The sequence below is a fragment of the Dromaius novaehollandiae genome, chromosome 1 (genome assembly GCF_036370855.1).
Source record: "Dromaius novaehollandiae isolate bDroNov1 chromosome 1, bDroNov1.hap1, whole genome shotgun sequence".
Classification (NCBI taxonomy): domain Eukaryota; kingdom Metazoa; phylum Chordata; class Aves; order Casuariiformes; family Dromaiidae; genus Dromaius; species Dromaius novaehollandiae.
Genome location: NC_088098.1, coordinates 41,871,981 through 41,889,457, shown reverse-complemented (window position 1 = coordinate 41,889,457; position 17,477 = coordinate 41,871,981). Strand labels below are relative to the sequence as shown.

General features: G+C 33.4%; 1 protein-coding gene across 6 annotated transcripts in view; it reads right to left on the bottom strand.

Moving 5' to 3' along the window:
• METTL25 (methyltransferase like 25) overlaps positions 1-17,477 on the bottom strand; it is a 69,029-nt gene that overhangs the window by 28,772 nt on the left and 22,780 nt on the right. For all 6 annotated transcript variants that reach the window (XR_010388577.1, XM_064509685.1, XM_064509695.1 and 3 more), the window contains exon 6: positions 819-913. Coding sequence is in view for 5 of the 6 variants with exons in the window: in XM_064509685.1 (XP_064365755.1) it covers positions 819-913 (95 nt within the window). In the remaining variant the exon portion in view is untranslated. The remainder of the gene's footprint in view (positions 1-818; positions 914-17,477) is intronic.

Sequence of the window (17,477 nt, the reverse complement as noted above, 5' to 3'; positions counted from 1 at the left end):
TATTTCCTTCTGATAGCATTCAATTATCAAGTTAGATCAAGTTTATATAACTTTGACACTTTAGTCTATGGTGGGTTTAGTCTACACAGGTTGGGTTCTCTATAAGGGAAGCACAGAGCTTGCAGCTGAGGCTAGCCAGAACCTGTTGTGATTCATCTTGATACTAGAAAATAGAAATTCATAGAGGAAAGAGTTCTTGGTCTTCCAACCTAAATAATGGTTAAAATTTTTGGTATCTATCTGTTCTTTCACATTAGACACCAGTTCATCATCCTGTCTTGGATGAGGTTGGGTCTTCAAAAGCATTTCATCTCTTGATGCAATGTTAAAAAGCTGTTTCCAGGCTTTTAAGCTGCACAGCTTTTAGCATTCCTCTAGCTTTTTAAATAGGCAGTTTTGTTTTGCTCTTAAACAGTCAAAATATTTTATATTATGAATCATAAAAGTGTTGGCGGAGTCACTGATTGCAATCCTTCAACAATTGCCTAGTTCCCTCTAAGTCCTTGGCCAGGAACTATCACCCTGAGGAGTTACCTTGTTTAAGTTTCAGTAAAGGTTTGGCCATTCTGTCCACTCTTAAACTACACTTCTGTCAATAGTCATTTTTTCACGCCTTCAGCAACTTTAAAATATATAAAGCTGGAAAGTCAATACTATTTTTTCTTAGTTATAATTTATCATGCTTACAACATTAATGATGTTATTCTGTAGAGTCTTGGATTTAAGTCATAGCTCTAGGATTGGAAGCCAAAAACAATGAATTCTGTAACATCTGGATAAAGCTCTCAGTAGGAAAAAGAAAAGAAGGGGAATCATACCAAGCATGCTGACATTCTAGCATTGCGACCACAGCACCAGCCCTCATCCTTCAAGTACTGACACATGGGAAATCCCCACACTTCCTCTGTGCAATCTGCAAAATGGAAAAAAATAATAGGTGTAACTCCCATGAGCTCTTTTCCTCTTATTTACAGAGTAAACAATATACTGAGTAGGATGAACAGTAGTTAAAATATGGTAGCAGAAAAGCTTAACTGCTTTCCTAGTCCAATAACAGAGAGTATATTAGAGTTATAAAAAGTATTTTTGCCATAACAGATGTTTTTGGTTTTTGCGCAATTTCTCATAATTTCACAGTTTCCAAAACTATGCTAACCAAGTGAATTTTATGAAATTTTACAAAAAATCCCCTGAAAAATAGTTGTTAAGGGACAACAAAAGAGTCTGCAGTTAATCATGGCACCCAATGCCATAATACAAGTCACAAGATGCAAGCCGGGCAGCCTTTAGCAGGACTTCTATATCACTTCTTGTTAGATTCTTCTTCTATCATCAACAACTTTTAAACATCAGACAGAACAATGTCTATTTGTTTATTCCAGTACTGAAGGTCTGTGCTTTGCTGCTAGACAGTATGTTTGTTTTCCAGAAAAGAACAGCTGCAAAGGCTCTTGCTGTTTCTTCAAAACACGAAGAAGCATTTGCATCACAATCTGTGATTCAGTTTCTTTCAGTCTCATTAATATTTTGGATAACAACAAAACTCTTAATACTTAACAATAATGCAAATGTGCAATGACTAAATTATAAGGAGTGCCTCATAGATGTTCATAATACCCAGTTTTATACGTACGAGACATCTACAGTATTTTGAATGTTTATTAGTGTATTTGTCGGTTGATTGTTTAGAGCACTGAATAATTACCACTTTCTTTAAAAAAAAGATTGGATAGGATCTTGGCTTTTTAGCATAGAAAGATGACTCAGGCATATTTAAAGATAAATCAACATAATGGGGTTAAAAAAAGGACAGCAGAAATACCACTTGTCAAATTTATGAAAAGTCTGGGATATAATCACATAAGCAGAATTCATTTTGTGAAAGCTAAACAAAGAATAAAGGGAGACAGGAAACTTTAAAGGATACAACCTGTCTCTCCTGTAGTGAAAGACCTCACTTTTCTAACAGCAGTCCCTAGTCTTTGTTGATCTCTAGAGAGTAACAGCAGGTAAGTAATCTTCTGCAGGCAACCTCCTACTTTGCTATCCTTCTGGCCCTGCGAAATGTCAGAGGCTCTTACACACTACATGAATATTGGTTTGAGGACCACGGTTTAAGAGTATGAGGTTAATTCTGGATAATTAAAAGAAGAAAAAAGGAAGTTCTTTCAGATGTTAAGATGAACTGTGACAAACTATACTGCAACTGGCTGCAGCTCACTAGGACTGTACAAGAATTCATACGAGCATCATGAAAAGATAAAAACATTAGTTAACTTCAAGTCTAATTATTGAATACATGGGGTAAAAATCTGATGATAATAAGATGTTATTACTTTCTGCAAAACAAATGATGATTGCCATGGCTATTCTATAGTTTGCATTAATATGCCTAATACATATGTTTAAATATTTCAAAACAAAAATTAGCAAATTCAGTTCAAAAGCTGAAATCATCAATCTTTTTAACTTCTCCCTTCTAATTTGCACCCTCCCATCTAGGCAAACCCACAATCCACTGATGATAAAATTGCTACCCACCAAGCTACAATCTCAATAATCATACACTGTACCCATGCCTAAATCTGAAGCATTTATGACCTCTTTAAAAAAGATAATCAGGCAAAGCACCATCTTCATCTAAATTATTAAATTATTCATTCATTTAAATTATTAAAACTGTAAAGCAGGAGAAAAAGCATTGGAATTTGTTGTGCATCTCCCAAGCTTGCCTACATATATATTATATAGCCTTCTCTGAGTTTTGTTTATTCTTCCATATCCTGTGCATTGTCAAGCAAAGTGCTGATTAAAAAATATTTGTAAGATAAATATATTGTTATTAAATTAATACATTTAGCAGCCAGATTTTAAAAACCTGGAAATGCTTTTAGTGCCTGTATGTTCAGACACACTTAATACTACATAGCTCACAAATTACCGTATTGTGCTTCTATCTGACATTATTTTTCCCTGCAAAATTGCAATTAAAGCTGGGTAATGTAGTTTAGGCCATTTGAAAATATACTCCTTATAGTTATTTCAATAGTTTTGTTTCTTTTTAATATTTACTGCCAAATGATCTTTATAAAATGTGTAATTATGGCATGACTCAATCTCTAAAAGAACCCCAACTAGTAGCACAGCAACTGTTCTAACATTCAAGCAACGTTTTAAGTATGCGTATTCTATGAAAGATTTCACAGCAGGCAGCTGAAGTCATCTATAGTGCATTAAGCAACTAAGAAATCATGTTACAATTCATCATAAAGGGGCCAATCAGTCAGAATTGCCCTTTCCATGAAAGGTTAAAAAAAAGTGATTCTAGATAATTGTTCGATGAACTGAACTGAAACTGTACTAGGGTATAATCCTAGAACACGTTAACCTCTAAGCTAACCTCTTACCAGAAACTAGATCACCCATTTAATAAAAGGAATGGCTGCAAATATTGCACAAAAAGAAACCACTGCAAAAATGTTATGTCCTAGTTTACAAAATCTTTATAAAACATAATATAATTTTAACATGAATCATTTATAGAGGAAAAGAACACAGGAAAAACGATAGAAATAAAGTAGCATCATGAACAACATTTAAAGCTGTATCCTAATTCAGCTTTGCAGAACAGGATGGTTCATTGGAGACCTATACAAATAAAATTCTGATTGAGCTAGTTTAAAGATACTTGCTGTTATTTTTCACTGTCCCCACAAATTGGTTACATCTGGTAGAAGCAAGGAAATACACTCATCAAAATTGCCTAGTAACACATGGCCCAGTAAGTCAAAGTACAACTACAGAGAAACATATAATGCTGAATAAAGCAGAAAAACATCAGTTCCAGCCAATTGTCACAGAGCAAAATTCCTATTGTATCTATTTGACTGAGTTTAGTAATGTTCATAGTTTCATGGAAGAGTTGTTGCTAGGTATACAGTTGAACAAGCTAATCCTGTCCATACAATTCTTCTCCGACAGCAAAGAATAACCATAACGACTCCCCACCCAAAAGAGAATTTTAATAGGAACTTTTGAAATTTTCACCAATTTCTTCTATTATATATTTTTTCATGTCTTTTGAAAAACCTAGAAACTCTACGGATCTTAAAATGTCAGTGTGAGAATCCCTTTCAATATCAGTGTATTTAAGCAATCCCTCATTGGATTACCTAAATCTTCTTGTGACCACGAAGATTTCTCAGGATTAACCCTTCAATAGCTGATTTCTTACACTCCTCTAAAAGCCATAAATGCAGTAGGCTTTGAAGAGAATATACTATATGGAGAAACTGTCTTGACTATGGTTTATTATATACTTGAAATCCTTCAGAGGAGACTAAACATTTTCGAAAACAAGTGCAAACATATCCAGGTGCCTGCCACAACTGACAAATATTAACTGAATTTTTCATTCCACACTGTCTATCAGAGGGGAGCACAAAGTCTCAGGTCTATACTGGTAGCACATTTCAAATACAAATAAATACCAAGTCTCATATTTTATTATCAACTGAACAAGAAGGAAAAAACAGTTAAACTAAATTTTCTGTAACGTATGACATATTTCCTCTTTCCACTTCTTCTGAGAACACAGTGCTGCCAATGTATTTTAATATTATTTTGTCATAATGAAATTCTAATTTGTTAATTCACTCTTTGAAGTCGTATGTTATTCTCTGTCCTCTGACTGATTATTTAGACCTTGTTTTATGACCTTCTACAAATTGCTGATAAGTTTTGTAGAGAAATTGGACTTCAGCCATTGTGTGTAATTTTTGTAATACTACAATAGTAGTCACACATAACACCTGTAGTACCTGTATTATTTTGAGCTTTACATGTAATGGACTTTTTTTCCTTTCTATTTAACTTGCAAACGAAAAAAAAGTCAATGCATATGGGACATGTGGTCTACCAAAAATATCAAACTGAGTAGCAAGAAAGCATAAATCACAGCAAAAATCAGTGTTGTATTATTTTAAAATTAGATCAACTACAACTTCTTTCACCATGATTTAATTCTGTCTTGATACAGAGAAAAGCTTCAGGCACACCTTACTGTTGTTTTCATCCTATTCACAGATGCATTAATAATCCTATTTGATCAGTAGAGTTTAACAGAAACTTATTAAAAGAGTTGTTTGACTAACACCGCAATTAAGCGTAGCTAGGAAAGAGGATTTCCAAACTACAGAATACTGAGTGTTCTTTAGTTATACTCCCTTTTATGGTAGTTATACATATTTGGCAGTACAAATACGATAAAAGGATTTTACTAATTGTTCTGTATGTGCACAGTGGTTTCCAAGAAAGTCTGAGAGAAAGGGCCAAGCTTCTCTACTCTAACATTAGACCCTAAATAGATCTTCAGTTCTAAGCAGAATACTACTATTTCTAATGTGCTAAAATTTAAAATACTTTGCACAGCTTTGCAGTATGCAATCTCTATGAAACATCAGGACCAATGGGTTTTATGTCACCATACAAATAAGCTTAACTAGGGGTCCATGTGGTCCTGAAATTTCCTGCTTTATCTTTTTTTGTTAACATTTATGAAAACATATTTGCATTTATCTCAAGGCTTTCCATCTTTTCACTTTCTTCCAATTCCCAACTGTTTCAAACTGCAATTCCCAATGTAACAACTAATCTGTATGTTTTCTGATATACCTTCTGGAAGAGAATCCTTCATTACCAAGTTAATGTCATCCCTTGATGTAAACTAATTTTTATTATATTTCTGTCTACATTATAGTTTATTGAACACTATGTGTTAAAATAATCCTGGCAGAAACAATCCATATTTTGTCACAAAACAATGCTTGTCCCAATGGTCAGTGAATAATTTATGAAAGACAAATCGGGTTTTGTTTCAATTTTTGGTACTGTATAGATTATTAAAATGTCTGCTCTGAAATACTGACTCTCTTCCTCTGCTCTTTAATAACCAAGTAACACAAATACACAAATGGTAATTGGCAAAGTACTATAAAATAGAGGATTCTGGTTTTCATGAAATGTATGTTAGCTTTCTGTTCTATTTTTAAGATTTTAAGCTCTTCTAATATACACATAACTACAACAGATGAGATTTATTTTCTAGTGATGAAGTCCATTAGTTTATAAATAGTACGTCACAAAAAGAAGGCAGAAATACCCTGCCTGTAGAGGCTGAAGTTCCCACTCTACTCAGCATTGTATTTTTTTTCAGAAATTATATTTTCCTTAGAAAAACAACCATTGCTTATTTCACTTCTAAACTTTATCTTTACTTAGACAATTTCTTCCTGACGTGTTGTGAAACACCAGTCTCTTAAAGTGTTTCAGCATGAGAACGTAACTTCAAAAGAAAGAGAGCTTATTCTGATTTACCAGTGTCACGCCAATTGCGAAACCACAGCTAGTATTGTATGAAACTACTCACACAATAGCTTTTAGTCACATAGTTCCCTTAAAAAAAATCTTTAAAACTGAAATCAGTTTCTGTATTGGATTTCACCTTTCATTATTTTCACCACTTATTTTAATATCCATCTTTTAAAAACAGTCTATGTATTCTCAGTAGTTCCTAATAATATAGCTGAGTGAATTCACACTGCAGTACAATCTAATCAGATTTAAATGCTTAAATACATCTTTGTCTCTTACTACCTAAAAATTTCACTGGATAACACATCTACATATACATCTATTTATGAAGTGTGACCAATACTAGTTCTTGTAAAATACTGCATGTAACAACATAACAACATAATCAGTTAATGTAGGAGAAGTACCCTTAAAAAAAACCCAATTCCATTTTTATATTTTATCTTTTAGTATTACATTAAAAGTCACATCTCCTACTCAGCCATTATTATTTCGATATTAACATGTATTTCAGTCAACTTCTTCCCAATGTCTAAGTGTCCCACCTTTGTTCATTCTCACAATCCTTGTCCCCAACTTACTAATACTATCACAGTATAAAGTATAATTCCCCAATCTGCATCTCTGTGACAGTGTATGAATTATATATTTAAGATGCTTTATTCCCACTGATTCATAGAGCTGTTCTTCAAATATTTTCTTGGTTTTTTTTTTCATTTTCTCAGTTTCAAGCACATGGAACCTGGAGTTCAGACACTTATTAGTTAACTTTGTTTGCACTTCAATTGCGTTTTTGTACTCCACATCCAATGCACTTGAGTGTCTAGCATCTCCTTCTGTGATCATGAAAGAAAAAGAAAAAACAGATGAAACTAAAAGAAAGGCAAGAATATGTGAAGGCTCCATTTCTAACCACTTCTGGGAAACTACAGGGTATTCAGGCAAAAATAAAAGAAGTGCCAAGACTACAGGAAAAGCACAACCAACTGAAGATCAGACACAGCTGTCAGTGTGAGAGAATTGCACAAGGACTGCCAAGCACATTGAAAAATTTCTGTATTTATCACTAAACTTATTGGCCAACATTGTTTTGGGATTTTTGCCAAAGACAGAGAAGAGTAACATGATACAGCACCTAAAATCTGTACACAGCTGAATCCACAAGTCTGGCACAAAGATCTGCTCATCAGCTATTTAAATCAAAGAGCAGTACCTGGGAGACAGGAATCCTGTCCTTGCTTGGGTGGTTCCTGACATAGTACTGGCCAAAATAGATGGGACACCATTATCCCTTTTCTCTCATTCCGAATTATCCTCTATCATCATTCCTATTTTAGGATTTGAAGTTGTTATAAAATCAATGTATCTTTACGAATCTATGGTCAAGGGTCAAATTACATCATTATCTGTATAAAAAGCTGTGATCTAAAAAGCCCTGGGAGGATTTTCTTTTGTGTAGCAAGAGCCTTTTTTCTTCAAAGGAGGGTAGCCAGCATTCCTAGAAGTGTATGTACAGTGTACATGGCATTGTTTTCCATTTCCCTTCCTCTAATTTTTACTCTTCTTGTTTTGCTTTAATAATCAATTCTTTTTGTATGTAGTACTCTCAACACAGTAACACACGATTAATAGAAACATATAACTGAAAATTAAAAGGAATCTTTGAAGGAAAACAGCAAGTGAAAGTTGAATAAATGGTAACTTATAGTTTTATGTTGTTACAGCCATTTCAGTAGGGGCCACATTAAGGTAGGGAGGAATCCCATTCTTCAGGAGTTTGTATGACTTGGAAGTGCCTTAAATAAGTTATAAACTAGACAAATAAAAGAAGCAGAGTGAGGATGGAGATGATGAGCTCAGATTCTGAAAGCAGCTCAGTGATGAAGAAGCTTGGTCTCCCAGAGGAAAACAGAGTTCATTCCAGTACTGTCAGTGAACCCAGGAGCTGCCATAAAAGATGTGGCTAATACATGTGTCAGGAGATTAAAACAAATTCTTCGCTAACACTGTATTAAAACATTGCTTATTAGAACTGTTACCTAATTCTAGGAAGTTACCAGTAGTACCAAACTAACATTTTCTACTACTGGGGTGCACTGTAACTCCATCTTGAACACCCATGAGCCAGTAATACCTACAGAGGTTCATTTTGACTTACACACAACACATTAAATATTAAACCATCTTCACTTGTATGAAGATTCAATTGACAACAGCTGTTTTCCAAAGGCACAAACCACAAAATATTTACTAATAAAACAACATTCTCTTCATATACTCAAAACTGCAAATATAGTATTAAAAATGAAAGCCTGCCATTTACAAATCCATTTCAAAATGACAGTAAAATCCATACTTATACAAAGTAAAAAGGACACCAACTTCATATCATGACAAATTTTACTTTTGCCAAATGGCAATCACTACCATATTAACTGGAAGGGAAGATGAACACTAGTTTTTAAGTTAAACTGTCTTGAAAAAAAATAATCTTTTTCCATAAATATGGTAAATGTATAAACTCACTCAAGTGCAAAAACAGAACTGAATTATAGGATACAAAACCCATAAAATGCCCTAAAAATGTAGAAGCTAGAGAAAGTATTTATGTATAAGCTCTTTATACTGTAATCAAATACTTTTCCCAATTTTCTTAAACTATAAAAATGTTGCAAAGCATTTATAAATTATTATTTCCAACTAGACAATGGATTATTCTGCAGTTGCTTCTAATAAACTCCAAACCAAAGGGAGATGAATTTTAACACTGGGGAAGACTTGTCTACCTTTTTTATTTAGAGAAAATTCCCACTGAAGCCAATTACCACCTTTTCATAATACCAGACATCTCTCATAGCACTCAGTTAGCGAGGAGTGATATAAATTTAAGAAACTAAAAGAATTTATATCCTAAATCAGACATCCCATTTGCAAAGTAGGAGACAGAGGTATAATATATGCGTAGAGATAATATGTAGCCATCTTTATATAACTTCTAAAGTAACCAGCAACATTAAAAGAACTATGTATTATACCTCCTATTTCTATTTTTCCTCATCCTGGTTGTTATTAGTCGGCAAATTTATGACTTATCTTAGCAGAAAAGGATTTTCAATAACAAACGAGATATGCCTAGGAAAGAACTTTAGGAGTGGATATATCTATCATATTACATTATAGTGGATATTATTAGTGGATTATTATTACAATGCATCTGGAGTCTTCTGCATGACAAGCCCTGTAACACCCAGGTTGGAATTACCACTCAAAGGTCATGTTGTACATTAGATTTTTTTTTAACTAAGCCATTGAAATAACAATATTGAATGCATAGTACTACGCTTACAAGGAACACTGCTGAAGTTATTTAAATACTACAAATTGAGCAGCCTACTTACATGCTGTAGACTAAAGAAACAGAACATTTACAATCGTATTTTTATGTTGATATTATGCTACAAAGGTGTGCGAAAATGCAATGTAAGACGTATAAGGATCAGTCATTGTCACTAAAAGAGTGAAAAATAGTGGAAACTATATTTAAAGATCGAGAAAAGTTTTCTGAAGTTCTATTTTAAAAATGGCCTTAACTTCCAGAAGAAAGCTTTCTACATTTTAAATACTTTTTTAAATTTGTTTTCCCTTGTCAAATATGACCATGTGTTTATTTGACCAGTTGGTTTATAAAATGCACAATATAAGAGATTTTACATTGACATAATGCAAAATCTTCTGTTTTTAAAAAAGTAAGTAGACAATTATTTGATTGCTTGATAATTTTTTTCAAAAGACTATTATTACATTACTACATATATTACTGCAATAAATGATATATCAAACGTGTAGCTCATAATCTTCATGATGGTTTGTTTCCAGAGAGATTCATGTTAGAGTCTTTAATGACTGCTGGAGAAACACACATTAGATCACATTACACAAGCTCTTTGCTTTTGACAAACGAAGGCTGTACATAATATGTGCAAGGCACATAGTCTATTCTTATAGAACTCCAGGAAAGATATAAACTATTCAGACAAAAATATATAGTGACATTCTGCCTCAACAACAATTTTATAAACATTGCCATCAAAACAAGAAAGTAACTTTGCCTCACAAAGATTTCTAGTTTTGGTAATTCCTTTGTCTCAATATGATTAACTGTATTGCAGTCATTATTTCAAAAAAATGTGTTTTCATTTCTTCTCAACCACGTAATTTTTATTATCTCCTGAACTATCTGACTCCACTTCAGAGCTAGAAATTGTTAGTGTATTATTCTGACTCTCTTTCAGAGAGCATAAACTCTCTGAAAGCACCAATCTGTGTTCCACACAGTGACAGAAGAAAAAAAGTTATTAACAGATAACTTTCTTGGGTCAGTATTGTAAATGGCAGAGATGAACAGAAAGCACTTTTTTTTTTTTGACCGGTTGTAATAGTAAAAAGAAAATCTTTGTTCTTTTAATAATAATTTGTATAGAACTCCAATTTTCTTTAATTTCAATCTGAGATCTTTTTGACCTTTTGCAGATATCTGAATGTCTACAGAATTTCTTATAAATGGACAGTAGTTATATGACTAATAGGTGATAAAGGTATAAAGAAGAACCCAAGGAAACAAAGCATGGAAGAAAACCTAAACGCAATTCTTAAGCTGCAGCCCTACTTTATGAAAGGGTCTCATTGGAGGGAGGTATCTAAAACCAAAGTATCCCTTGAAGAGGTTATAGAAAAACAAAAATAATAAACATTAAAAAAATGCCACAGTCAAATGGCATTCATCCAAAAATACCAAAATAATGCAAGGATGAGATTGCTGAAATAGGGTGTGCAACTTCTGGTTTAAAATGCTTTGATTCCAGACACCTGAAAAGCAGGTAACATAATACTAATGTTTATAAAGAGCTCAAGGGAACATATGGGGAGCTTCCAACCAGGAAGCCTCACAATTAAAAGTGGAGAAAGTATTTAAAAAAAAATAGTCATTGGTTACACGAGCATATTTGGGAAGAGTCAACATGACTTACTAATGGAAGTCGTATCTCACAAACATATTCATATAGGAGAGAGGTCACCAGCAGAAGCCTAAAGAGACTTATGCTGGGACCCAGGTGGCTGATCAAATACATAAATGACCTGGAAAAGCTAATGAATAGTAGGACAAAGTTTGCTGATGATCCTAAGGGTAACAAAAATTAGAGCCAACTATGAAGAATTGAAGAAAGATTTTATACACTATGCGATGGCATATAAAATGGCACATGAAATTCAATGTAGATGAAAGTGATTCAAATTCAGAAAAATATTAACTTCACAATGAAGGGTTTTGAACTAATAGCTGATAGCTCTAGGAAAACATTTGCTCAATACTAAGCAGTAGTCAAAAAAAAAAAGCCCCATAGCAAGAATTACTAAGAAAAAAACCCCAACACACTATTATGCCACTATATAAATCCATGCTGCACCTGAATTTTGAATATTGTTCTTGGATTTCTTTTTCTCATCTAGGATAAGATATAATACCACTAGAAAAAAAAATACAAAGAGAAACAGGATTATCACAGGTAAGGAACATTTTAATACCAGGAGCAAGTAACATTAGAAAATTAAAGCTGTAAAAGAGACATGGGTAAATGAAAAGTCTATAGAATCAGAAAGGGATTGAGAAAATAAATAGGGAATAAATGGGCACTGCCTTTCACATACAAAATTAAGGGGTATTAAAAGAAACATGCAGTTAGCAGGCCTAAAAAAAGCAAAAGGAAATGCCTTCTCATAAAACATTCAGTGAAGCATGCTATAGATGCTAAAAGTTTACATATGTTCAAAAGTAACCTCACAAATTCAACGCATATACATCCATCAAGGGTTACTAAATCCAGAGATAACACTTTTGTTCCAAGAAGTCCATGAGCCAAAACATGCTGGAAGCAAGGAGAGTATTGTGTATTGTATATTGTATAGAGGGTAGTATTGCTACATACTACCTTTCATTTTATACTCTTCCTTAGGCATCTGCCATTGTCCTCTACTGAAGACAGGACACCAGATTATGATATATTTGATGTGAACAGATTCTGTGATTTTTATGTCAGTGTTATGGATGCTGAAGCCCACATTTATACAGGCTGTATGTTTACTCTGTATCTCCATTCTGTTTTATTATCAAAATATTGTTTTATATAATAATGAATTAGTCTTTTTTTCATACACTGTCTGCCACACCTGTCAAAAAAGACCTGAGAATGTGATATAAGTAATGGAGTAATAAAAGTAATGAATCACAGATGTAGCAGACAGTGTGAAACCAAGGTAATTCATTAACATATGAAATGGTATTTTGATAGCAAAACAAAGTATTACAGATATTCAATACCTGTAGTAGTGTAGAAAACAAAAAGAGATTACTTGGCAAAATTGTCATCTATTCCAAGTATTTTAGAATCTTGTAAATCTCATAGTTTAATGGAAGATTTTGTAAATCTCATTAGAAACAATCTAAAATTATTTACATCTCATAACATGAGATGTAATATCTCATGAAGGTGTAACACCTGAAAGTTTGGTGCTTGTTTTAAAATCAGGACCATCTCAGTGGATTTATGCCAGCTTACACTAGTCAAAGATCTGATTCATAGTGTCTCAACCACAGAAGTAACATGGAAATAATGTCACTCAACTTTTTCATCCCTTGAATAGACTACCTTAATATTAATGAATTATAGCAAATCAGTATTCAACAGGGTTGAACTTGGATCATAATAATGGGACCATTATTTATCCTCTGTAATTCTGAAATCCTACAGGTTCCATATTACAAAGTGATACCAAAATCCTATATGCATTTTCCAGTACTAGGGAGAAGACAGAAAAACTGTTGATTAAAGATTATTTAAAATGAGTAATTCCAAATAATGATATGAAAAAAAATTCTTGATAGCATCTTCTGAGTTTGTAATTAAATGGACGAATATCCTTAGATTTCATTTTTCCTTCCTCTAACATCTTCGGTGGAAAGTAACCTTTAATACCCTATTCAAAATATTTTATGCACCACCAACATTTTCTCTCCATATACACTGCCAAACACATCCAAGACAGTACTGAAACACAAATAATCCAACCTGTTTTAGGTCTTTCATAGCATTCAGTGACATAGTAATATGTAGCTCTACATTTAAAGTTTTGAAGAAATGAGAAGGGCTAACTAGACTGCCATTTTGTTTTGCAATAGGTAAAGACTTCATTGTTGGTTGAGTGTGTATTTTTCTTAAAAAATCCTACCACTATATACATTCTTTTTCTGGGGAAAAAAAAAGAAAAATGTTCCTCCATTTTAATTCAAATAATTTTCAAAACTCAAACCTAAGGTATGCTTTAGTTATCACATATACCTTGGTTTATCACAGAAACCTTGACTTTCTCCATCACACTCTCTCAGTGTACACACACACATACACAATTACAAGATAATTTCAGGATTTAAAATATTTTTATTTTTATTCATGAAAATATATTTCTGCATTTTACATAGGTAACTGAGTCATTTACTGGCTGTACAATTTAACAAGTTAATATTTTCTCTAAGTTTAAAATTTTTTCAGGATAAATTTTAATGAAAAACATCTGGGTTTTTAGTCACTAGTTAGGTGTGTTACAAATTGATGGAAAGGTGCTCTGTGCAGCAATATCTAAAGATGGCTTGGAAAAGAAATGAAGATCTTTGATCTTTTGCTTGGAAGTGTTTTCCTATGTTGCCATGGTATCAGTGATAGATACTTTAACACACTGGCTGTGCAATATCTTTGAAAAAACAGCTAAGCAACATAAAACTCTAATACTTCTAAAACAGTGACTAATCTTTCCATATTTCAGTGGAATGGGGTAATATGAAGCCATTATGTTTGTGTAAGGAGACCTTTAGAAAATTCAGTTTTGAAGTTTTTATCCTCTGAATCCAGCTGATATCAAACTGCTTCCAGTTTTCACAAACTCATTAAAGGTCTGTAAATGAATCGTTACTCTCCTTTGTATCCCTTTTAGTTGCCTTAATTATGTTGAGTAGCTTTTAAAAGCTAGATCCTAACAAATACAGCCAAAGTTTATACTCACCTTACTTAAGAGTCCTGAGACTCTTGTTCTCTTGCAAAAAGTTTTTTTACATAATCCTTAAAGGAGTTTATTTTGATGCTAACTATACCCACAATGACACATGCTCTGAAAAAAAGTTTCTTGTACTTTCTCCTAACTTCTTTCAGAATGCCTTATAGACAAGCTACTCTTCACAACTTTCGGTAAGCCTCCAGAATTCATCTGCTTAGCATATTATTTTTCTTTCCTACAGTAGGGACCTACTGTTGCAAATCCTCGCAGAAGCTAGAGTTCCCAATTTGCAGTACGTCTGCTAATCTCACAAAAGGTTTTTCATCATATTGCTATCATTGAAACTACCTATACAACTACATCTTTAAAGTTTGAGGCCTTATTTCAAATGACGAAATAATAATTAAAAATTATTTATAAGTATTTTAAATGTAATAATTTAATTTTAATGATTTACTAATTTAAATATATTAATTTTGTACTATTTGTTTTTATATATAGTGTATACGTTTTAAGTATATATAGTTATATATATAACAATAATAGTAATTTAATTATTAACTATTAATTGTAAGTATTCTAAGTAACTCCTTAGCAATAATAATATGCATGTGTTTTTCCTCAAAGCAGAGTATATCACACTGAACAATTCCATGGCTTTCTAGATTAGTATTGACATGTTTGGGGGTATGGAGAATGGCAGAAAGAGAATTAGGAAAACAAACACTTTTTGAAAAAAACTGTAATTCACCTGTACTGCCTTTTAAGGCATAATCATTGTCCAGCTGCCCCAGAAAAGAACTTGTTGTATGCTGGACAAGGCAGCTCCCCAAAAGCCTAAGATCAGCTGCTGAACAGAGGGACAGAGTTTGTTTCAGCCTGAAGATCATTAGCAAACTGAAGTTCTCCAGAAAAACTGCCATAATAGCGCACTATGTAAATAAGTTTATGTAAGAAGTCTCTAATAAAATTCTTATTACTATGAAGTAATTGACTATCAGACACAGTAACAGTGAAGAAAACTCCCAAAGGAATCAATTAATGGCTAAGTGCATTTTATCCACAGAAGAATCTCTGTTTAAATGGCCAGTTCTCCTTAAACTACTTCGAATTTTCCACAAGCTGTCGTAATACTCCTTATTAACTGTTATTTAGTATTTGGTACTACCTATGATAACAGTAGTAAAATTTAAAGACAGGTGTTAAAATTCACGGTTTCAACTATTTTAATTCAGTAGAAAATTGAGATTACACAGCACCACTTGGTTGTTGTAGTTACTAATAAATCAAAACAAAGGCCTTCATGATCATGACTGACAGCTCAAAATTCTTTCCAGCATAATTGGAGATGGAGTCCTAATACCAAAACTTCCAGACAAATTTAGCTCATTTATAGACACCTAGAAGGACATCCCATACTAACTGCAAGATTCAAGACTCAGAGTATTGGCACCTACTTACATCAGAAATGCTCCCAAAGCAGTGTCATAGTGTGATCAACGACAAACCGAATCATGCAATTTTACAACATCTTTACTATTTTTAGAATGTAAGAGAAATGTAAGTAATTATTCCTTACAGTCAGTTTCTCGCAGATGCTAAAAAAAACTCCTTGCACTAATCAAGGTGACTCAATAGCCCACCAAAAACTGCCTAACATTTTGTTGACGTTTTGCCAACTCACTACCTCACACTTGTAACTGCTACAACAGGCATCAGAAAGATAAATTCTCATCCCATGAATATGAGTGAATCCATTAATATGAGGTGAAAAAGTAATTTTTCACTGGCCTCAAACAAGACAAACTTAAGTATTAAATAGAATATAACTGCCAAACAACATACAGCCCACCCATCTCAAATTAGGGCAACCATCAGTCCATAGCAGCTTTTGTGTGGGCTCGCACATCTACTTCAACTAGACTTATGACAACATCCATCTGCATTTATATTTGGAAAAAAAAAAAAAAGAGGAGGAAAGATGGGAAAATGTGTTACCAAGGCAGGCAGACCCTTGAGGTGGACCTGACTTAACCTTCTCCTTAAGAGTAGGCACTTCAGGATGACAGAAAGACTTTTAAACTGGGCAAAAAGTTGATATAAAACAGAACAATCAGAGAAGGTCAACTCTTCAGCTACCATTCAGCAAATTCCAAATAGATAGGAGGAAAAAATTTTTCAAAGTGAGGCTAGTCAAACATTGGAATGGGTTTCTCAGAGAGGCTGTTGAATCTCCAGCCTTGGAGATACTCAGAACTCAGTTAGACAAGACCCTGAAGAACATGATCTAAGCTGGCCCTGCTTTGAGCAGGGAACTCGAACAGATAACTTCCAGTGGCCCCTTCCAACTTAGAATTAATCCACGATGATTCTCTGATTTGGTCCATTTTAGAAGCAGTATCAAACTTCACTTGCCTAGGACAGCTGCAAGAAGAATTAATTTGTTTCTTGTACAGAGTGAAATGTTAGATCTGTACCATCTGATTAGTCATGGAGTCAATAATCCCCTACAATGTTTAGCCAGTCTGAAATCATGCATAGGGAATGCAAGCACAAGCAATAGTCCTGTTTATTTCCCATTCTCTCTTTGAAGAAATTTTAGCTCTTGTGTATTATTGATCCTTGTGCTCTTGCCGTGCATTTATGAACAAGTCATATAACAGATGATCTTTTCAGGGAACTATAACAACATCGTTGTAGATTTTAGACTATGTAGCCTCACACTAATAGTAAAAAAAATGATCAGTTTTTCAGAGTATTGCTGAAATTACCTATGTGTTCTTTCCCAAAAAGAAGAATGTTGTAATTTCCTTTTATTCTACATAGACTAATTTTCATTAAGAGTAATTTATATCCTTCAAGCTGAGAAGAATCAAACCACTAGAAATTCCAAGACAATTTGACTTAATTTCCATAACTAAACATTTATGAAACTGCAGTACCTCCTATCACTGTGAATGTATATTTGTTTCTTTGAACTTACAAAAGGTATCACATCTGAT